At 33.2% G+C, this 25,305-nt stretch overlaps 1 protein-coding gene across 1 annotated transcript; it reads left to right on the forward strand.

The window, feature by feature from the left end:
• The first annotated feature begins 2,971 nt into the window (after positions 1-2,971).
• On the forward strand, positions 2,972-13,655 carry LOC130892653 (uncharacterized). The gene is made up of 5 exons (XM_057798174.1): positions 2,972-3,365; positions 4,072-4,199; positions 4,318-4,527; positions 7,485-7,562; positions 9,718-13,655. The coding sequence occupies exons 1-5, from the start codon at positions 3,323-3,325 to the stop codon at positions 9,919-9,921; spliced, it is 663 nt and encodes a 220-aa protein (XP_057654157.1). The 5' UTR covers positions 2,972-3,322; the 3' UTR covers positions 9,922-13,655.
• Positions 13,656-25,305: the final 11,650 nt, after the last annotated feature.

A 25,305-nucleotide genomic window follows, 5' to 3' on the forward strand; every position in this document is an offset into this window, starting at 1 on the left:
CAACCTATTGCCTTGAAATTTCGACTAATTTTTCGCTCTTCATTTACAACCATCTTAATATCCTTACATCATGCAATTAACTTAATTCTCTCCGTTATACATGGTACACGTTTTAGGAAAAACCACCACACAACATTCTACATCCCTCTACCTTCTACATGGTTTAACGGCACCCGAACCTAGGCGAGACGATTTGAATCTAAGACGCACAGCGAAGCGAGCAGATCTCGAACGTCTCAAAGATCTCAGCGAATCAACGCTGCTCCTAGAGAATCGCTACACGCGAATTTAATTTTTCGTATATTTGTGTATAAGATTGGTCGTATTTATGTATGTATAGTAAGTTTAAGTAACTATCGAACGGTGATTATTGTGCTACGTCTTCACCATTAATTGTATACAATTAATGTGAATATCCACTTATAACCAGTAGTCCGATTATTTACTTCCTAGAATACTAGAGGCAACTATTTGTATATGTCTGACTAAGTCAAAATACTCAGCGAATATAGTCGTCTTGATCAATAATCTAAATAAATACAAGATGCGAAAATACGCGATCAGAGCGTATGAAGAACATATTTTTTGAACGAACATACACGTCCAGAGCAATCAAAATATTAAGGAACCAGAAGTGGTTGGCTGTTTACCATGTACATACTAATGATCTGCGTCAACAAGTGACCCGATTCACAGCGAATTCTGAGGCTGATGTTATTCAAAGCCTTCCACATCGCTTTCAGCTTATGGTGAGAATAGCAGACTACTACTTTGATACTTGAAGGGGTCTTAGGCACAGGTTTGTTATATCAACTTAGTGTATACTATGTCGACATGCAGGTGCTCTTCACAATTTACGCCATATATATTTTCCGAAGAAATTACAGTGTCTATAACCTCCAAACTACTTTAATCTTCTCCTTCAATTTCAAAATATGTCTTATATTTCTTAAATATAGAGATACTAGCTCCTATTTTAATTTTTGTCTGTTTCTTTTGAAAATTGAAATTACTCAAAATCCGCCTCTGGTTTCAGATTTGTTTTGAGTTGGAAAGCTAGTTGATTAATTGGAATTTATTACCGATCGAAGATATTCAGTGGATATAAACGAAGCTAGAATTCTGCCATTAGGAAATTGAACAAGAGATATTTTTTTAATGAATAGAGACCGTATCACGTTCAACATTCGAAGCTCATTGAAAAATCTACACGAATACATGATTTTGTAAAACTATAATTACCAACGCTTTGTAATCTATAGTTGCTGTCTAAAAAACCAGTAAACAGCGTATGATTTTTGTCTTTATAAAGACATAACAACAATCAGATACAAAAATTTACCTGAATCTATATAGATAAGAATAAGAATAATAGAGACCGGAAACTATCAACAATAACAACTACAAGAATACCTAAGATCAAGGATCCGTACACTAAATGCAACAAATGCAGATAATGTCAACAAACATCAGAGACCATTCAACATATAGCATCTGCTTGTAGTGTGTTAGCTAATACTGACCATCTGCACCGACATAATCAAGTGTGCAACATCATCAACCTGAAACAGTGTCTTCTCAACACCTATACACCATACTACAAGTACTAGCTACAGAAGGTGCTGAAAAGTGACAATTTTATATTCTACTATGATAGATCTATTATCACCGATAGACAAGTGACGTATAACAGATTTGCCATCGTCGTGGTTAATAAAAGAGTAAATACCTTCCTTCTCGTAGACGTAGCTATACCAAACACTCATCACATTTTCAACAAACACCAGGAAAAACTGTTCAACTATGCAGACTTCGCATTTGAGATTAGATAGATTTGGTACAGCGAAAATATGGGTAGGAACGCCAAACTGGGCCGACATTCAAAAAGCTGTAATATTGAATACTTGCCAGACAGTGCGCGAGCTTAATAAGTGAACTGATCCTAATCCTCTTGATACTTTGTATCCGGGATAGGTAAATGATACCGGCTCTAAGTTAAGTAGTTTACGAGTATTTCGCATAATAATACTTAATACTGTCCATGAACTTTTGAACGCATTCCTAAAGTTTCCTATGGTACAAATCGAAGAACTTTTATAGAAACGTTGAGAAATTCAAACAAACGCAATCACAGTAAAGTTTATGGCGATTGTTCTTTAGGATCTGAAGGAAGTATCCTCATCGATTGCATGCAACCTGGAACAACAATAAATTAAGAAATTGTGTAATGTTGACCCAGTCTTATGCCCCATATCCCGTACAGCCCGGACCTCAGTGATTATCACTCCAATTTAAAAAAACAAATGCTTTCAGAGCGACAATAAAGTCCGAGCAGAGATCACACACTTCCTCAACGAATCGACGAGAGGGTTCTTCGACTTCGTGGATTACTAAAGCTGAAGCACCGTTTTCCAAAGTGTCTCAAAAAAATGGAAACGATATTGTTAGATAGTAAAATAGCGTGTAAGCTTTCCAACGATGTATAAATTAATATTAATAAATAAGGTTTTTTTTTGTAAAAAAATTGTAAATATTACTTTTGCGACGACCCTCATAATTCCTACCTTTAAGTATTTTAATTTGAAATGTCAAATTCAAACAGGCTAGTGTCATCTATTACATAGTAGTAAAACATCCATGTATAACATGGTGTAATTTACAGAAGTTTCAAGATTATAAATGCAGATGGCACTACTGTCTAAAAAATAAGGAATTCATTAAATGAAAGGGAGAACAAAAATACATTCACACATAAAAGTTGACGTTCACAAAATATAATGTATCTTACAGAAATACTTTTCTTATAATCTATGATGGAGTAGGAATAAAAATATTGTATTAATGTCAGATACGATAGATACTGCCATCTATTAACGAGCAGACATTTCATTTACCATGAAATGCTCGATTTTAGTAGCGAAGGATGTCACTTCTATCTCAAATAAAAATTGCAATGAATATCTTCATGATTAATGTGGAAGGAGCAAAGGTAACGTAATCAAAACCATCGAACCATAAATGTTATCGACCGAAAATCGCAATCTAAGTATCAGTAATTATTCTGTGTGAAAATGAATAAGATTTTATAATACACTTGACTTATTTTAGTATTGTTTAAAACCATCAAATAATTCGCGTTACCTCAAGTATTTCCCACATGCATGACTAATGTGTGGTCCACACTGTCACTGTTGTCAGTAGACTGGAATCATCTGATTCACGTAAACAGAGGAAATAAAACGAGAAAAGTGTAGTTTTTCTTAAGAATCTTGAATGAAAATTTTTAAATTTGTGTGTTTTCGTGAACAGATGTTTATTAAGTATGAAACATATTGTTGGAAAAGTTGTTTTGCTGGGCCATCAAGGTAATAAATACTTTTTTCATTCACCAGTAGTTTTTTGTTGTGACTAGATTAAAATATTATTATCTTAAATGTTGGAGGTCGATGTATAATGTGTCGGTGTTTAAAAATGTTATGGGGAATTACCTGCTTAAGTACTTTTTGTTATTATTTTATTTTATTCCCTAAGAAATAATTCAAGAACGTAAAAGCAACAAAAAAAATTATGAACAGTGGCGTTTCTAATAAAATTATTTGGAGCTTTTAATCTTAGGATAAGTAAAACGCATTCTTTGAACAGTGTAAATGATGACGATAATGATATAAGATAAGATTATTGATTGAAACTAATCAAGGTATTATTTAAAAATAATTATTTTAGTAAGATAATGTACATGTAAAATAACAGATAATATCAAATCTGATAAATATTGCTCTGTTCGTTTTGTGGCATATTCTAAATCAAAAAGTAAATCATTAGTTCATACATTTGGTTAAAGGAGAATTTAAGGGTAGCCATAAATAGATAAAACTCTGCTAACATTCCATGATGAACATAAATGTATTAGAATAAAACATTAAGGATAGACTTTTATAAAACCAAATAAAAATAAAATAAAAATATTGCAACACTAATTTTTTGTCAAATTTTAAGTCCCCTTTACCTCTTATTCTAAAATTTAACAAAAATAAATATACTTTTGGATGAAATAAATACAAAACTTTTCAGGTGTTGGTAAAACTGCAACTGTGACGAGATATGTGGAAAAATCTTTTAGTCAACAAACAGCTCCCACAGTGGGAGCATCATTTTTTACTTGTAAAGTGAATACTGAAGACCATTTAGTAACCCTGCAGGTAAAACAAGAATTGAGTTTATTAAAACATATTTTAATTAAATTAACTCTAGAAAGCTGAAAGAATAAAATTAAGAAAAAGATGTTTACTATTTATATTTACTATTTTATTTTATCAGATATGGGACACTGCAGGTCAAGAGCGTTTCAAAGCAATGGCGCCCATGTTCTATCGGAATGCAAATGCTGCTTTATTGGTATTTGATATAACATCACAAGCATCTTTTGAAAGCATAAAAATGTGGGTACAAGAGCTGAAAGGAAACGTTTATGAACAAATGGTGCTGTGTGTAGTAGGCAATAAAATCGATTTAAACGACCAAAGACAAGTAAATATTTTTTTATTTTCTTCAATTTTTTATTTCTTGGAAATCAGTTCAACATAACATGTGAAAATTGACGTTTTGATCTATTCTTGCCAATTTTTACATGTTATTCTAAACTGATTTAAATATATAGAAATATATAAATAGAAGTTGAACCAAAAATGAAGACAAATTATCACAACAAAAATATTTTTTTATTAAGAATATTATCATAAGTATCTTAAGGGTGTAGTAACGAAAAGATGAAGCCCTCCATAAATTTTCACCAAAACCAGGATTTTTACTGACAAAGCTCCATTTACATTTACCTTCCAGCTCCCTTTAAAGTAGTATAAATTTTTCTAAATTTCTCCGAAACTATCAATTTTACAAAAAAAATTTTAAACAGCAAATGACTTTTTCCAAATTTTACAGGAGGCATAAAAACAATTTTTTCAATTTCATTACAGCACCCACTACCTACATATATCACACTCCATCTAAGTGTGCCCATTTGCCAAGAATTTTTGTTCAATAAGAACATCATGTTTAATGGCAAGATGGAGTAATATATTTGATAATGTTGCACATCTATTTTAGTAAATACAACCATCACTGTTGAATATGAACTTCTTTGCTTCAGTATAAACGATTTAAAATTCCGAAAATCATACAAAATACTTGAAAATTCATTGGCTGTAAGCCTCTCCTCAGTCTCATTCCATATATAACAAAATCCATCCTTAATTTTTAGATTGAAGATACAAAAGTTATGAACTGCTAATTTTCGCTTGTAATATAGTGCAGATGAGTAAGATTTTGAACATTATAGCAAAATTTGAAGGTCTAATATGTAAACACTTTCTAATTGGGAGATTTCTGAATTGCAACAGTTCCTTCCTAATTCATAAGAATCTAACAATCAGGAAATTTCTTATTGAGCACTTCTTGGTTAGTTAGGCTATATTGAGCTTTATTCTATTCGGAACTTCTATTTGTGGATATTAATCTGGGATATATTTGAATAGTTCTTTAGTTGCTTCTCCATCCACAACAGTTATGGCGGGTTTGGAACCATTCATATGGACTAACCGATTTTCCATAGCATCTTCAAGACAATGTAGATAATCCAAGGCTTGTCCTTTCATTTTTTCAATGTTTTAGTCTCTTATCATGTAATTTAAGATTATTCTGAATAGTCGTTCCAACCTTGTGCAGACAAATGGGCTTCTTAGGATTTTGGACACAAAGCAGTCTCTAATACTCAATATTCTCTTCTAACTGGGAGATTTCTGACTGCCAACAGTTCCTTCGAAGATTGCAAATTGCCTAGAGATTTCTATTATAGGATATTCATGATTTTGTGGATTGATTGATCACGTCCAGTTGCATTTGCCTTCAATGTTCAACTTTCATTATTTTTTTACCTCACATAGTTTTCAAATTAATACAAAACAATGACCTGTTGTTCAGGACGTAAGGCAGATATCTAGCTTATAGTCTAGCTTCCTCTAGTCGTTCTAAAGCATAACACTTGTAATTGCTATTTTGATTTTTTGTCTCAGATCTGCATATTGCGAATTATTTTTTTTAATGAACAGAGTTCTTAGCTTAAATGGAGATACTAGGTGGCAACAAAACAGAACCAATCTAAACATTTTCTTAATTTACTTTACCTTTTCCTTTTTCCATCTCGCCATCTTCGTTTTTTCTTGGGTGATTTTTACACTTAACTTCATTGATATGGTGTAAGGTATAAGCTTGGCATGTGTCACATTGGTCCTTTTTGAACTTGAACATGGCTAAATTAAAATCTTCGAACGTGTTATGAAAGCTAGAAAATGCAGTAACATTTTTTTCTTGCACCATATTGCTAAATAATGCATATTAATTTCTATTTTAGAAGTCTATATTCTAAATAAAGATTCTCTAAAGACTGCCTATAGTAATGGGAATCATCTGTTGGCAAAAACATTAAAAATTCTTTCAAATGGTTGAGATTTTTGTTCAACTGCTATTGTCTTGTATATATGCCTCTTTTCTGTTTCAATATTACGTTACACAATGTTAGATTTCCATTATCATCACTATCCATTATTTTATTTCATTCATTGTCTGTTTTTTCCTTGAACTATTGGTTACTAGTTCAACCCTTTAAATAATAGGTATCAAGAAATGTTTTCCTACAAACTCTCAACTTTCTATTATCAAATTGTGAAAAAAATAAAACAAAACCACCTGCTTTTATCACAAACAGATTTCATGGACTAATGAAACCTCTGGAGGTAGAACGTTTGCAAGTAGAAATATTTCCTTCTAAGAGTTAAGTAATTTGAAATTTCCTTTTTATTCTAAATGTGGCGTCAATAAATCGTTTCAACGGCAAAAAACGAAAATTTTATATTTTTGGAGTGGTTTTACAATCAGGCCGACGATATAATTTTTAAGTACACTTATTCTTTTGACTATTGTCCCAAAATATCTCAACAGGATTCAAATTGAATATTTCTTAAGTGTAGAACGGCGTGGGTGAGGGGGTGTGTAAAAAGCTTGCTATGCTCTCACTTTCTTCTTACATCTTTCCTTTTTCCAGAATGATGATAATGAACTTTGTTATTTCAAATAGATCACCCTATATATTTTGTGTTTAGAAATTTTTAAGAACTATTGATTAGAAAAATTACAAGTTTTAGAAAACATACAGTAAAGGTGATTACAGCAGATGCTCAAAATGTTGTTCATTTATTTCATTAATCAATAAAATTCAATTCGCCGCACCATTTAAGTTACCCTCAATGAAAAAGGGACAAAGGGTTAGATACAATTGTTTCTTTAAAGAAAACCATTTCATTTGTACATTGTTCATTGTGAATTAATTAAAAGGCGAATAAACTATTACTTCCACAAGTTATTCAAATTTCAAAATTTTATTTTTGAATCTATTATAATTTTTTAATTCAAATTTGTTAAATATTTTTTAGGTAACACGCGAAGAGGCATTAGCTTATGCAAACAGTATAAATGCAATATATTTAGAATCGTCAGCGAAGACTGATTATGTACGTATATTAATTAATCTTTATGCTAAGAATTCAATCATTTTCAAATAGGACAAACAACATTTTATCTATGTTTACATTGACATTATTAAATTTTTATTAAAAAATTTACATTATCTTCTTAATACATCAATATCTCTATATGTAAATATTCTTATTATACAGAGCATACTTTTTCTATCTGCAAGATAAAATATCATTATACTTCCTTTTTATACCCCACATACTTTTCAAATTAATAAAAACGATGACTTGTTGTAAGGGCGTAAGGCAGACATCTAGATTATAGTCTAGTTTTCTCCAGTCGTTCTGAAGCATTTTGATTGTTTCTCTCAATTCCTGTATATTACTAATTATTTTTTTAATAAACAGAGCTCTTAGTATTGCATCAAAAAACAAAAGAGGATTCTAGGTGGCAACAAAACAGAACCATTTCTCTAAATGTAAGCTTCAGGATCTAATATATAAACATTTTCTTCATTTTTTTGTCTTTTCCTTTCTATATCTGGGCATCTTATTTTTTTTTCTTAGTTGGTTTTTATACTTAAATTCATTGATATAGTGTAAGGTATAAGCTCGGCATGTGTCACATTGGTCCATTCTTAACACATACTTAACAATCAGGAAATTTTTTATTGAGCACTACTTGGTTAGTTAGGCTGTATAGATGAAGAGTTCAATTCTATGGTTGCAAAATTCCTAGAGTTTTCTGCTGTTGGATATTTATGATGGCTGTGGACTGATTGATCAGGTTTAATTACGGCCAATGACTTCAAGTTCAACGTTGGTTACATTATTTAACCAATTTTGTATTTATTTCTGTTTTTGGTGCGTCTTGATTTTAGATATCTTCTGATTGAAAATTAGTTCTTAAAACAGTTAAAAAAATTGTAGTTGTGATCTATTTCCCTCTTTATCAAAATATATGGAAATATTTCAAAAAACCAATTGTTCAACTCTGTTATAAACCACTTTTCAATCTAAATCGACCTAAAATCAAGACTATTTAGCAATAAAAACATATACGAAGGTTGCTACTAAAGTTTTGAGAAATGGCAACACTGATGTGAATATATCAAATTTGACATTATTGTCATAAAGTTTGACATTTTTAATAGTGAACGGAACGTGTTGTCTTTTGTAGTGCTACTTGAGTTGTTTACAAATATTTGAAATATTTATCTTGGTTAAAGCTTCTATGACTTTCGTCGTGGATTAAACCAACAGCAGTGTGCAGATACCGCGAAATTGAGACATATTTGGGTATTAGTTCCATTCGCATACATTCAATATTGCTTGAACTTTTGGCTGTCAAAAAGATTCATGCGCGTTGGATACAGCATAATTTGACAATCGCTCAAAAAAAAGCTCGTGTCAATTGGAGCAAAGAAATGGTGAAAAAATTCAATCGCGGCGCCTCAAAAGGCGTCTATAAGATCGTGAAAGGTGATAAATCAGGGGTCTATGCATATGAACCCGAAACTAAACAACTATCGACTGTATGGGTCTTTCAAGACGAACCCAATCCAGCAAATGTTGTTTGCACACGAAGCACTTCAAAGACAATGGTCGCTTGTTTTTTTAGAAATAACTGGACATGTCGCCACCATTAGAGTAACGTAGAACTGTCAATTCTTAATGGTAAACCAACATTCGTTTGCCAGATGTGTCAGGGATACCGATCACAGAAGACGAATCATTCTCCACCACGACAATGCGAGCTCTGACACATCAGTTCAAACAAAAACGTTTTAGAACATTCAAAACTTCGAATTGATGAGTCAGCTGCTGTAAAGTCCATGTTTGGCACCCAATAATTTAACTAACGTTTTTCTACAGCTGAAGAAACGGTTCATGCGTTCAAATCACATGTTTTGGAGGTACCTCGATCGGAATGGAAAAAATGCTCCGACAATTGGTTCAAACGCATACAAAAGTGTATTGGTCTTAATGGAGAATATTTTTAAAAACCATCCAATTATAAATATTTTATTTTATTTGTCTCAAAACTTAACTAGCAACTCTCGTAATCGAGTTGAAAAATTATTAATTTCTTGATTAATTGTGAAACAAAGTAATTTATTTGTTCCATTATTTTCGTTGTATTTTTACCAAAATATTCTTATCTCTTATTGGTATTTGTATAAAATTCCAGGGCATTGGTATGGTTTTTGAAAAAATTGCTCAAGGACTGTTGAGGTTACAAGGTCTCAATTCAACGCTCAAAGTATTTGAAGATGATATGATGGCGAAATCGAGTGAATTAGAACCAACCGACACAGCAAAAGAAGAAACTGTAAATATTAGTATAAAAAATATTGCTCATGGTGATAGTGTTAACCGTAACGGTTGTTGTTGAGGATATTGTTATTAATATGTATGAAATTAAAAAAAAAGATAACTAGACATGCATACAATTCACAATTACTGATATGAAATTTGGTTTGTCGAAATTGTTGATTTTTTTAAAAAACAATTTGAAAATCATTTCAATCAGTATAGTAAATATTCAAAGTCACTCATTCATGTGAAAACAAATTCTGAGACTCACTTACAATATAATTTCTTTGCAAGATTAGTAAAATTAAGTTGCAATGTTTTTATTTTCAAATTTGAGTGAATTAAAATATTCTTGTTACATTATAAGGGGGTGAAATTAGCATCTTTTATAACATACAAAATTTTTTTTTGTAAAATGAAAATCTAATTGAACATATTTTGTTGAAAACACTTCTTGATATAAAATTTTTTTTCCATAATAATTTGGCATTTAATAATTGTTAAGAAGGCAAATATGTTAAATAATATTTTATTTTTCATAAGTTTGAAGGAAGATCCATCAAATTCCATATGGACAATCACCTCCTAAATCGTTTAACATAAATTTAGAAACGCACTGTATATATGGTTGACATTACAAGTGTAGAAATCTTGAAGTCTAGTTGGATATTGACTGTAACCTCGTCAAATCTTGTCAATTATAATTCACAAAGTCTTGTCAGTTTTTTTCCGTTTCTTTGCTTTTGGTTAAAAAATACTGTTCCGTATCGTTAGGGCTTGTGATCTGCCTGGACCTCCTCTATCTCTTTCCTCTACTAGACCTCCTTCAAGCATAACTTCGCGGAGGGAGGATCTAGCTATAGAGCTCTTCCATCAGTTGCTTCTTCAGTTACGATTTTGCTCCTTCCCCCTTTACATTTCTTCAAAGCGATACTTCCTCAACACCTCAGCGGCGAATGTGCTCGTTGCTGTCCAGACAGTTTGCGTTGATAACATAGCCTTCAACATATTTTCAGGCGTCCCTACTACTCCTATTACGGCTTATCAGATGGTTTCTTCCTGCACGGGTTGGGCACTCCGGAGAATCCTCATGTTTGAAGCACCGGTGTCCAGAGACCATCTGGGCAAGTAGTAATTTACCTCTCCGCGAGGGCTGCTGAGCTAAGTGTCAACTCGCGGAATAAGTCGGTGGTGCCATCTTCCCTTAGACGAGGCAACCTGTAAAGCTTGCCAACGACCTATGCTATTTCTCCGTTCATCTCTCCTCAACTCTTCTTCGCCCAGCGCGGTAGATAAACATACTACGTGCTCGGATGCTTTGCTGGCAACTCTCAGGACACTCAAACGAAAACTGAAGTGACCCTCCTTACTGGCTCCTGCGTTTGTTATGTGCTCTTCTTCTCTATTTTGGATCTCCTAAGTTCGGCATAAGACGAGATAAGATGTTCCTTACTGCAGAGGCTTTTCCTCTCAAGATGTTTACTTGGTTCTTGAAATTTAGGCATCAATCATAGCTCATCTTAACGGATAAAAGGTTGGGATGTGATCTCCTGCTCCCCGACTTGCAGTTCCATTCCTGCTGATCATAAATATAGCCTCTGTTTTGTGCTCTTCCGCTAGTTTCAGGTCGACTGTGTCCATCCACATTTTCAAGGACTGTGGTGCTTTACTACAATTACTATGGTCACGTCGTCCGCATAAGCTACGAGGCTCGCCTTCCCCGGTCGTATCAGCTTTAGTGGCCCATCATACAGGATGTCCCACAAGAGAGAACCTAGGACTGAGTCTTGAGATATCCCTCCAATGACTTTGTACTCCTTGGGAAAAGTCTTGTCAGTACCTCTAGATATCTGATGGGGAATGTAGGGGATGAGAAAAGGTTTCACTTCGTGAAATAGAAGAACTACGCCGAAACATAAATTGGTCCTTAAATAAATAAAAGTATAATTTTGTAAAAATCAAAAACAATGATATTGGAAAAAAGAAAACCAATTTGATTATCTTAATTTTTGGTCTCTTTCCTGTGAAAAGCAGTTCGAAGTATTTATTTTACTTATTTATTTTATTTTATTTATTTTACGTATTTTCTGTTCTTTTCTATTAAAATCTGACTCAAGAGAAAGAGTATTTCTATTTCACTCCATTTTTAAAACCGTCTAATATGGCACACTTCTCAGTTATTGGTAAATTTTTGTCTTTGTTTTTTGGCAGTGGAACTATTGTTATAACCTCCAAAAACACGTGGCTCTCGAGTAACGTCTACATGCAAGTACATTTCATAAATAGGGATAAAATATAAGATGAGCAGTCATTCAGTAAGATTAGCCAGTGTACTGAATATTGAGGCTCTACTTTATTATTTGGGATGGCTGTAGCTGCCAGATCTTCGTCTTCTATTTCATACGCTCCCAGGTCTAGTGCTCTGGAATTCCGTAGTGTTTTACACTTCAAGAGAATGTGGCTAGAAGCTTCTGTCTCTGCGCATTACATTATCTGCTAAGTGTAACGTCTTCAGGTGTCCATTGAGGTGACAGTGCCCCGATAGGACTCTTGTTAGTATTCATAGGTTGTTCTTACTTATGCTGATACATTCTGATCTGATCTTTCTTCTCTGGTTATAGGTACCCAGGAGAGTCTTGGTCTGTCTCAACTTCTGTCCCAGTAACTGGTTGGCTCCTATCTACCTTCTTTTCCAATGGTTCTATTGTTCTGTAGCTGCTACTACAGAAGGGTTCAGGTCCATTGAAGAGTCTGATGTCTGTCCCTACTATCGAGTCTGTCAGCTATTTCGTTTACCTCCAGTTTGGTGTGACCCGCATTCTATTGGTAATCCTAAACGAGTTTGGATTTTATGATATTGGAGCTTAGAGCTCAGGATTTCGGGGTTCTAGACCCGTACACTCCTATTCCAGGTCTGTACCATTTAATAGCATTTCTGCTTATTTTTCGTATGGTGTTTTGATCTCACTTACTGCTACAGCTTAGTATTGAGGTCATTTTTTTCTCAAAGCTGAACATTTTTGGTTTTCCATCCTAAGGCATAATTCAGATTTGGTTATTTTTTAAGGACGGTTTTTGTTTGGTGTTTTTTTTTTCCTCCACGCTTTCCAACCCTATATGGGGAGGTGTGGGATTTAGTGTACCTTTTGGGCATGATGTCATGGCCTGACTGCACATATGGAAGCCAGTCTTTGTACCTTCGAGAGATTGTTCCTCGTGGTATTTAAACTAGTTCTAGTAGTGATCCTGGTAAAATCATCATCATTGCTTCATATCATATCCTTTTTTCCTGGTAATTAAGACTATAAGCTAGATATTATATTCCTATTTTTATATTTATATGTTAGAATGTTACTAAATGACAATATCCACAGCATCTATATTAATGATATAATTTGTATAAAAAAGATCTCATGCCATTGTTATGGTCTAAATTTATACTATGAAATTTTTAATATTATTTGTAAGTTAAAAATTACTATTGATCTATTAAATGAGTCACATTGTCTATTTTACAAATTTTTTTCCCTGATACAATGAAAATAAGACAGTATTTCTATTTTAACTTTTTATTTTAATTTTATTTGAAATAGTAGACAATAAAAATAATTTTATAAAGTATCGTAGAATTTAATGTATAAGTTTAAATGGTAATTACAGATTAAATTCATTTTAATCAATCAAATTGTGAACAGTACTTAAGGTGCTTTTTTAATATTTTTATAAGAATACTTAAAAGAAAACATATATCGGTATATGTTTTTTTGCATTATGAATGAAATGTATCATATAACTAATAAATTATTAATTTCATTAATTTCTTATTTCTTAAACCTTATTTTTTCTTGATAAATCATCTCGATTTTCGATAGAAAATTAGTTAGGTTAGGTTATACTTATTTCAGTCATAATAAAATATGTCTTGATATTGACAATCTGCATAATTACAATGAGAATATAAAAAAAATCTGTTATAATTTGAAAATTTGAATCTTAACGATCACAATTAAATAATGGGGTGGTAAAATATATAAGAGGCATACATAGAAAAAAAATAGTAATACATTCGAAGGGAAAATGGAAATGAAAATTGAACTCCACTGAATTGAAAAGTACATGAAACATTATGAACTTAAGAGAGAGGATATTGTAAAGAAAAACTCTGACGGGAACATATAAAGAAAGGAAAGTAAACGAGGTAGGTATAAAAAATATTGAAAGAAACGAAATGGTGGAATGAGGAAATATATTCATTAAGGACATTGGGAACAATTTTCTAAGATGTTTTTTCGTCCACTTGGCGATAATATAACCATCTTTTACCCCCTACCATAAAATAAGATTTGATGAGTATTTCTGCTAATTGTACCTGACCAGAGGGTTGATATCGGAAAATCGACAAACCCAGTATATTACCACGTAAAAACTTGTATTTTGGCATCATTAAGCTATTATAAGAATTTACATATAATTCAATGGTCGAAAGTTTCAAAGTCGGGGGTCAAAGGTCACAAAAATCGACATTGGGAACTTCCAGATCGTCATTATCCACATCCTCTTCGTCGGTGAGATTGTCAACCTCGGGAGGTAAAGCGATTATGCCGGCCTCTATATTTTCAAGTATAAATAATCCACGGTTTCTTCTAACGTCTTGAAGAGTGTGCAAGACATTCTACTGAAGAAATTTATTGATTAAAAATTTATAAAATACATAAATTTGGAAAATCTTCAACGCCCAGCGTCCTCGAATTATGCTAATGCTATGAATATCTCGGAAAATTGACATACCCAGTAAAAACTTGTATTTTGGCTTCCTAAAATTATTCTCAAAATTCACATATAATTGGATGGTCGATTTTTTTATATTTTAGCAGATATACCGTTTTTATTCTATTTGAATTCCTATCAATATTGTAGAGAATTTAATTCTCTACAACTTCTGTATGTAACATTTTTTTATACCTTGAAATATTGAGGTTATAATTTATTGCTTAATATATAATTATCATTTTTTATTAACTTTTAGAATATTAAAAATTACTAATGGACATACTTCAACTACGTTGTAATTATATTCTCATTTATTCATAATTCATAATTAAGTACATCTTATTTAAAATCCGTAAATTTGCTGCAGCATTTGAAGAAGAAAACTGTACCGTTCAGAGATTATTTTAGAGTGGAATTCTAACCTCATAAGCAGTTTATAATGGTCCAAAATCTGTGGATAGTATCGATCATTTCCGTTATTCACAATCCGTCAAGTCCACAAAGTCGAATAAACCTGTGCAGTTATCAAATATTCCACCAACGAGTAGAACATCTCTCCAGCTTCAATCGCGTTTATTATCAAATTCAAACTTGGTTAGGTCATGATTTAGAACCCCAGGAATGGGTTTGGACAATGCGTAACGAATTCCTGGAACCATCATGACTGTAAAAATATCTGTGGCTCAAGATGTGGGTTCAGGAATGCTGTACCATATCAGGAAGACGGTAATGAAGAGGAACTTGTAATTCTGCTGCAGAGGAACGTTAATGAAGAAGAAGAGAATTGAAATCAGAACTTGTTGTTCTCGAAATTTTTATTAATTTTGACAATAATAAATCTATAAAATGAAACGTTTAATAAAAACATTAATTAAAAATTTGTTCCTTATCTTCTTTATTTATATACGAGGATATATGGAAAATTCATAGCCTACTATAAAACCAAACAAAATTTCAATGTCAAAATATTTTATTACTGTTGTTTTGTTGATTAGTTAGAAAAAAGTGATAGTCATTTAATTGAAGGTATTTTTGTTATTCTCAAAACAATTTCTTCTGTTAATTTATCATTGCTTCTTGACGAAAAAAAAATACTGTACAAGCTCAACTATGGCTCAAAATTGTTATCCGGATTCTGCTCCATCGAAAGAAACCATTTGTTATTGGTTTGCTAAATTTAAACGTGGTCGTACAGACACCGATAATGGTGAACGTTCTGGTCATCCAGTTGAAATGGTTACTCCAGAGAACATCAAAAAAGTCCACTAATTGGTTATGACAAAGCTTTTTCAAAGTGAGTGTTGATGACTCGAAGCAGTGTTTGACCATGTTTACACATAATAAATCAGAATTTTTGCGTCCATATGTGACAATGGATAAAACATGGATCTATCACTTCACTCCGGAATCAAAACGATCATCACCTGAGTGGACTGCAGTCGGTGAACCACGTCCGAAGCGTCCAAAGGCACAACAGTCAACTGCAAAGGTTATGACTTCAGTATTTTGGGATACGCATGGAATATTGTTCATCGACTATCTCCAAAAGGGAAAGACAATCAATAGCGAATACTACATAGAGCTGTTGGATCGTTTGAATGCAACAACAACAAAAACGGCTTCATATGTCAAAGAAAAAAACACTGGTTCACCAATACAAGGCACCGATTCACAAATCAATGGGAAATGTTAAATTGAACGAATCACAATTACAATTGCTTCCTCATCCACCGTATAGTTTAGATCTTGCCCCCTGTCACTACTGGCTATTCGCTGATCAGAAAAAAAAATATTCGGTGGTAAGAAATTCAGCTCAAATGAAGAAGCAGTTGCTGAAACTGAAGCCTATTTCGACGTAAAAGACAAATTTATGGCAAAAATGTGTTTTTCTTAGTCACACGACTTATTGAGTCATGTGTTATCTTCAAATTTTTGACCGCACTGTGTACGACATGATGAAGCAACAATTCGCTACGGAACCGCAGAGAAAAATATTATTTGTTAGATTTCTTATATTCACCGGATATCTTATACTGTCGAGTGAAAGAGAGAAATTTTGAAAATTCGCCCATTCATAAAAAATGTAAATATAAATTTTCGCAATGGGGAATCGTTCATCGTTATTTAGCAATAAATGAAATGATTGTTAGATATTATTGCTACAATGCAATGAAGCAATTTATTATAGCCAAACCCATAAGATTTAGCTACTAACTTTGGCAATTTGTGGGGTCGATGGATATTGCTACAATTTCTCCTTTTATGTTGGAATAGAAAGTGGTGAGACTGGAAATGAACCTTTAGGAACTAGGGTCGTTTTTAAAATGCTACCCGTTGTATAAAATGCCGAAAGCCACACTGTCTATTTCGACAACTTCTTCAGTAGCCACTCGTTATTTTTAATACTAAACGAAATGGGTTTTCAATTAACGGAAACCGTTGGAGAAAACTGAACTCAAAAGTGTTCCATTAAAACTTCAAAAGAATTGCAAATGTCTTAAAGAGGTAGTTTTAACGAGTGGAATTATTTTTGCTTTAAATATGTAGTTGTCTAAATACATAAAATTTATAGTCCCATACTCCCAGCGTCTTTATTTGAGGACGGCCCTTTTTGAATAAAGATGTGGTATAATTTTTTTTCCTACGCATTTAAGTTTCTAACGAAAAATTAACGATATTCTGTAATTTTCATTAAAATCGTTTGAAAAAAAGTAAATTGGGCGTTAATTAGTTAAGGAAGGTTTGCTAACACTTGCCTCGAAGTTACGCTGGAAACCTAAGTTAAAAAAGAAACAAGAAGAACTAGGTATAAAATACAAGAGAATGTATTGATTGTTGGGAAGACAATTAACTGTCAATTTTTAATAAACTACTTGTATATGAAGAAATCCTGAAATCGGTATGGACCTACGGGATTCAACTATGGGGATGTGCCGGCGAAAATCACAACCAAATAATCCAGATATTTCAAATTAAAATGCTACGGAGTATCGTTAATGCACCCTGGTACTTTCGAAATAACGATCTTCACCGGGACCTGGAGATAGATACTGTTAGGCAGGTATCCAGTAAATTTGCAGTCACCAACAACGCCTCTTAAAACATGTGAACATCAAGGCAATCCAGCTCCTCGACAACTCCAACCTAAAGAGAAGACTGAAGAGGACGAAGTCTTTTGATTTAGTTATCTAAGTGCTTAGTGTAAAAGCAGACTCTTAGTTTCCAGACATTTATAGTGATTTAGGATGGAATAAAATTGTTCATTGGTCGTGATAACGATCAGATCACAATGACAAGTAAACCTTCCAGGTTTTTCTACAATAAATTTAAGGAGGTTTAAGAAAAATAATTTAAAAATTATGTTAAATAATCGAAATATCAGTCGAGGATAACATTCAGTTAAAAAATGATGCACAATTTTAGAAAATAAATAAGAAACTGCTTTTATTTGACATATGTACACATGTGAAATCATCAAAGGCAATCCAGCTTCTCGACACCCCCAATCTAGAGAGAAGACTGAAGAGGACGAAGTCATTTGAGTTAGTTATCTAAGTGGTTAGTGTAAAAGCAGACTCTTAGTTTCCGGACATTTATAGTGATTTAGGATGGAATAAAATTGTTCATTGGTCGTGATAACGATCAGATCACAATGACAAGTAAACCTTCCAGGTTTTTCTACAATAAATTTGAGGAGGTTTAAGAAAAATAATTTAAAAATTATGTTAAATAATCGAAATATCAGTCGAGGATAACATTCAGTTAAAAAATGATGCACAATTTTAGAAAATAAATAAGAAACTGCTTTTATTTGACATATGTACACATGTGAAATCATCAAAGGCAATCCAGCTTCTCGACACCCCCAATCTAGAGAGAAGACTGAAGAGGACGAAGTCATTTGAGTTAGTTATCTAAGTGGTTAGTGTAAAAGCAGACTCTTAGTTTCCGGACATTTATAGTGATTTAGGATGGAATAAAATTGTTCATTGGTCGTGATAACGATCAGATCACAATGACAAGTAAACCTTCCAGGTTTTTCTACAATAAATTTAAGGAGGTTTAAGAAAAATAATTTAAAAATTATGTTAAATAATCGAAATATCAGTCGAGGATAACATTCAGTTAAAAAATGAGGCACAATTTTGTTTGACATATGTACACGTGTGAAATCATTGTCTCCTCTCTGAAGATTAGGCTTTCTTTTATGGGTTCTCAATATATTTCAGCACTTAATTTTCCGAGAGTGGTCTTTAAAACGTCACATTCATTGGTATACTCTGGTGTACGTGGTACTTAATCGACTTATCTCTTTAGTAGCATTCACAATCAACAAAATATTGGTATAAATATATATATCCAAGAAGCTCAATTAAAAACATGAATTTTTCAAATAAATTCCCTTCTTCGTAGGGTAATTAATCATCAATTAAATGACTCTTGACAGTTCTCAGCTTCGGTATTGCGGTTAGCTCCATCTAGCCACATGTAAGAGGATACGCTTGATTAAATTAGGGAAGTCGCAAGACTTCGAATTTAGATCTTTTGCAGATGTAAGAAATAGTCTTTAAAGCTTATTAATCAGTTCCATATTGGCGCCAGATAAGATGTATAGGGTGAAACAAAATAAACTTTATTAGTTCATCAATTCAATGTTGGAAACTGTGCGATGCTGTGTTAGAAATGTGCAAGTAGTTTAAATGCACTAATTTGGAACAAATTTGATCAGACATGTATTTCAAATATGAAATTTCTTTAGTTCATTTAAGTTTGTAAGATAAATACCATTCAAATAATAGGACTGTTTTGTATAGCGAACAATTCGCACTAATTTGTCGCATTGCTTTCGCTACCTAATTTTTTAAGTCATTTCAATGTCGTAACTTCAATGTAGTACCCAACCCGATTGTATAGAACTGTTTATCCTCTTCACTCAAATACAGGTACAACCAAATCTCTAGAGTGAGGTTCGGCAGTGCTCCTCAATTGTCGAGGTGAAAACTGAGGGGGCTTTGCTGAAACCAAAATCCTGGATAAGATAGATCACTTATAAGCTGATATTCTATCCTATCCCAGTATGAGATTTTCTAACGACACATTCTGTTTTTCACCACGAGAAGTGTTTGAAAAGTTTCCCACTCAAAATTGAACATAACATCACTTGAATGAAATTGGGAAATATATTTGCGCAAACTTTGAGAGATTCTTACTAAAATTTTGAGCGCTTGATTGGACCATCGTACAAGCAGGTCGCTGTGAACGTTTTTCTAAGAATACAAAAAAATTAGTACTCAGCTTAGATATTCTTTAGAACGGTTACACACTGAGTATGCACCATCATTCACGGCTTTACAATTTTGGGCAGCTGAATTCAAACGTGGCCTTATCAGCTTAATTAACTATGAGCATTCGGGACGATATCATGGAAAAACTTCACCAAATGGTACTAAAATATCGTTGGATAAGCTTAGAGAAATAGAAAAGGCTATTGCTGTATCAAAATTTGCCTTATACTGGTGAAAAATCATGAATACGTGTTGAGTGCCGCGTTTGCTCACTTTAGACCAAAACCACATTCGAATGGACATTTCCCAAGCCTTATTGACGCAGCTTAGGAAAAGCATAACTGTAGATGAAACCTCGAACTTCGACTACACTCTTGTAATAAATAACAGTTGAGACTATGAATTGCAAAGAGCAAATCTGCTCGGGAAAAGGCAAAGACGGTTTCATCGTCATGGGATAATCAAGGAATTCAAAAGGTGAAACTATAAGAAGAGAGTATCACACATCAATGCTTGATAAGGTGATGGGAAGAAATTGCAAAAAGCGAACGCAATTGAAGAAAAAGAAAGTGTTTTTCCACCAGGACATGGAACCATCCCATACTTCATTGATCGACATAGCTAAAATTCACGAATTGCACTTCGAAATGATTGATCATCAATCGTATTCACCAGATATGGATCCCAGTTTCACTTGCAGGAGAGATTTTTATCAGAATAGATGGTTATCCCATACGTGAAGGCGTATTTTGAAAAAAGAAAGGCTACAACTATAATTTAGAAGGGTTAAAAGTAAGAGAATCGCTGGGAAAAGTGTTTACGAGGTGTGGCTATTAAGTAACGAGACTAGCGCTACTGTAGAAAAAGTATGCATGCATCAAAAGTTAACGACTGTCAGCTGTTTAGCCTTAAGCATACTCTTTCGAATGCGAGGCCTACCATGTTTGTAGACAAATCAGTGTAGACATGACCTTCGTTTTTGTAAGGGCTGTTTTTATGTTTTGTCGTAAAAATTATCGATGTAGACATAGAGCAATAGATTATTGTGAAATTTTACAAGAAACATATAAAAAATGCAACTGAAACTTATTGAAACAAGTGTATGGCAGGGAATGTTTGTCGCGGCAATGTATTTTTGAGTGGTTTAAGTGTTTTCAAGATGGCCGAGTAGATGTTGAAGATCATTCATTTTCACATCTAAAACGGATGAAAATATCGAAAAAGTCGGTAATCTTGTTCAATTTGACAGTTGTCAGACCGAAATGTGTGTGCGAAACTGGTGCTAAAAATCCTCAATTGAACAACAAGAGTTCGCAATATTTGTACTGACACTTTGAATTCGATTGAACATATTTCAAACTTATTAGAAAATGTTTTATACCACCAGTCTCATTTTTTAATACCCGCACCTCGTAGACTTAGAAAGCGATGAAAAATAAAAATGATTATAGAAAAGAATATCGTTTTTTTTAGACAACCCTCGTATTTGTGTCTGTTTTTCTGTGTTTATATACCTCATTTCAGTTGAATAATATATTTTAGGTGTTTAATAAATATTATTAATTAGATATAAACGATGAACGAATACACACGAAGCTTTTAATATCTTTTATAAGAGCACAATTGTAGAACCCAAATTGGGATTTCTATAAAATTGCATACTCATCTTGTTATGAAAAATATTTAGGAAGTTAGGCGCCCTCGAAACTATTTTCTCAGGGACATTATCAAATATTTCAAATCCTAGAAAGATTTTATGGATTCCTAGACAATTTGACTCCACGCAAGATTGAAAGTTGCTGATTTATTAGGGTACTAATTTACTAGGACATCTGGACACACTCTAATTACTTCCCCACACTTTTTTTTAATAGACCTACTGCGTAATTGGAATAGTTTATAAACTATTATATATAAATATTTTACACTTTTACAGGATGATATATATGCACGAATAATTGTGTATTGTCCATTATCCAAATGGACGTGATAACCTTTCAAGTGGCACGTACTAAAAAAGTGCATTCCATAGTAGTGAGATTTTTATCACGTTCGATTACGAGGGTGACGCCTTATATTTCGGGAACCAAAAAAGCACAAGTCTTCTTTCATTTATGCATATTTGAACCCAAGTTTCCACAACTTGAAAGCTTCAAATCATCTATTGGAATACTGTTAAAGAAATGTGCTTCCTCTATCTCATTATCACTGAACAAGTATATGTTTCTTTCTGATTAAACAGCAACAAGAAAACACACATATCCAAATCAGTTGAATAGGGTGCATGTTACATTATTTTCACGTCAAAATTATAATTTTGTGTTATTGTGATGCAATATCAACTCCCAAATAATGACTCATCCATTGTCATGACTACTATTGTACAATATAACATTAGAAAATCAAATTTACTAAATTGGCACTTTATATACGATAATTGAATTCTTTAACAAATTATTTGCATTTTTCATTTCCAAAGTTTTAGTCTATCTCTGCAAATCCGACTCTGCCGATTTTTATAAACTTGTTTAAAAGAACTTTCCAGCATTACAAAATATATGTGAATAAATAGGTATTTTAAAAGTTAACAAAATCAAATTAATAAAATAAATATTACTAACAATGAAAACAAAAGGCAGCACTTTCAACTTCTGCCAATGAAATACTACGTATTGCTTGTTGTATTCTTTCAATCATATCATCTCTTATCGTGGGTCTATTGTTGTAAACGAGTTCTTTTATTCGTCCCTACAAATAAAAATCTAAGCAAGGCAGGTCTGTAGATGACGACATAAATAAACTTCCACATCCTATCTACCTATCAGGGTATGGTATGTTTGATCTAAAAAATGCCGAACATATATGGAATAATGGGCAGGGCATCCATCATGTCACGACGAACGGCTATTGGTATGTTTTCTAAAAGAAGATATACGGTTTTTGCTATTTTAATGTTAATTTAGTTACCTTTTAAATACGTTCTTGAATTTTATAATTCTATTTAAATTTGCCAAGAGAAATCACAATAACTAAATTATATAAAACAACGTGCTCTAGCATTCACTTGCGTATTGAATTGCTTAGAATTTATATATTTTATATTGCGGGACAAAGGCTCTATCATACAACTTTAACTTTATAGAAATCGGAAGTACTGGACTTACATAACAAAGTTCCCATTCTACCTCACGTCTTATTTGAAGAAATGGACTAAAGCTTGTGGAATGAGAAATGAGCAGAGTGTGTAAATAATTCAATTACCGTATATGAAGTGCCATTTGATTGGGTTGGATAACTTCCTTCGATAGATTTGATCAAGATCTATCTGTGTGTGAAAATTCATGATGATTGATGCATGCGCAGAAGAGTTTTTGTGAAAAAAGTAAGCAAATACAACATTTTTATCAAAAAACCTAACCTAACCTAACCTAACATAACATAAGCTAACCTTGAAAAAATTACTACATTTTCATTTTATCTATTGATTTTCCGTGAAAATGATGCATTTGCATTGCATCAATCATGATTTTTCACTCACAGAAAGATATTTATGAGATCTATCGCACAAAGTTATCCATGGTTCGATATCTGTTAGCCTTCCTGAGATAATGGCCACTTTCGGTATCTCCGGAAGTAAATGTTTCCGCTCAAAATGGATATAATCAGTTCCTGAGATGTGGCCGGCGATCGATCCTGGACAAATAGACCAAGTAGGAAAATTCCACAATCTTAAACCTCATCTGCGCTTGAGGATGGCATGATGTTATGTCTTTCCTGGGTTCTTATACGGGGCAGAGGCATGGACGACCACTGAAAACTCAAAAGATTGGAAGTGGTTGAGATGTCGATTTATAACTGTATTTTGAAGATAAATTGGGACGATAATGTTTGTTCTTGGGAGCATCAAAAAAACTTCAGAAATAATCAACACTATAAAGCTATGTAATTAGAATACTTTGGTCATGTGATGACCAAGTCTGTAAAGTACGATCTTCTTTGTTTGGTAATACAAGGCAAAATAATGGGTAGTAGAGGTATGGGTCGACGCATAGCATCGTGATTCGAAGAAGAACGGTCACGGTACGCGAAGAAGAAAATCGCTTCACTACCGAATGTCATATGTATTGAAAGTAGTGCAGTGAATAATTAATAAAATGAAGGAAATTGGACACCTAAGAGAATTTTCTCCTGCAAGCAGTGATTCGACCATTTTCAAATCAAGGTTGCTAAACTATTTCGCAGCTAATGGAATAAAGGAAGAGACAGATAAAGACAAAATGAAGGCATACAAATTGATATTTGACTTAGTAAGTCCTGCCAAGCCAGAACAAAAAACGTTTGCTCAGCTTATTAAGGATTTGACAAGTATTTCAAGCCGTAGCAGTCCGTATTCGCTTTAAGGTACAAATTTTACTTATATGGAAAAGAAGGAATATGATGAGGCGGCAACCCAATGGTGGAATATGAAGCTTGGTGGTAGGATGCGAATTTGGAACCGATCTGAGAGTGTTCTTCAGGGATGGATTCATATTTGTATTTAAAAAGAGGCCACTTTAAGACCGATTAATGGAAGAACATGCGAATGTCGACCAATGAAATGCAGGAAACCATAATCAAGCAGGAGCCCATGAATTTTCTACGCAACAGGTCAGGTGTCGCAGGTACAAACTGCATACGCAATCAGCTTGCAGGGGACAGCGCACGAGCCCTTCAGCGTCAATATCATAGCAGGGAGACGGAGATTATGACAGCCGTGAAATGTGAGATTTGCGTCACAATTAATCTTTCCATTCTCATATGTCAATTTGGTACTGAGAATTTGAGAGCTGCCAGCGACGAGCGGGATGAAAGATTCAACCAGGTTATCAGAACAATGAATATTCGGTACCAAGGCAATGGGATCCAGCCATCATTGGGCTCATATCTTTCTTCTTTAAAAACCAAGAGTTATCACCCATCATGGCTAAATCCCATCACTATGGAACCGAATATCCATTATAGATACTGATATTTTTGTTGAATCTTTAATGAGGGTTAAAAGCAAAAAGAAAATTTGCAACAAATAATTATTTTTCATTTGTTGTATGCTTGTTTAATAACAGTTATAGTTGAAAAATGACGTTAAAAAATCTGTGAAATCATTTTTGGAATAAATTTTGAACGTAATTGTTTTGTATGTGTTTTTTTAAATATAGGTAACAAAAAAACCTTTGGTGTTACAGCTTTTATCTAGCAATAAAATATTTTTTGCCTAGCAGTTTTATCAGAATCCATTATTTTAATCATAAATTCTATATTTTTGCTTGTGATTCGACATTAAGGTGTAATTTCTGGAGTAAATTTTGTCACTTTTTTTCTCTACTTTTTATTGCATGCATGTTATGCATTGTTGGCAGAACCTTCAGGAA

Source organism: Diorhabda carinulata, chromosome 4 (genome assembly GCF_026250575.1).
Source record: "Diorhabda carinulata isolate Delta chromosome 4, icDioCari1.1, whole genome shotgun sequence".
Lineage (NCBI taxonomy): Eukaryota > Metazoa > Arthropoda > Insecta > Coleoptera > Chrysomelidae > Diorhabda > Diorhabda carinulata.

Bases quoted from the DNA above. Each gene is read 5' to 3' on its own strand.
- LOC130892653 (XM_057798174.1), top strand. From the start codon at position 3,323: ATGAAACATATTGTTGGAAAAGTTGTTTTGCTGGGCCATCAAG. The intron at 3,366-4,071 runs GTAATAAATACT...AAAACTTTTCAG, and splicing joins TGTTTTGCTGGGCCATCAAG to GTGTTGGTAAAACTGCAACT. The intron at 4,528-7,484 runs GTAAATATTTTT...AATATTTTTTAG, and splicing joins ATTTAAACGACCAAAGACAA to GTAACACGCGAAGAGGCATT.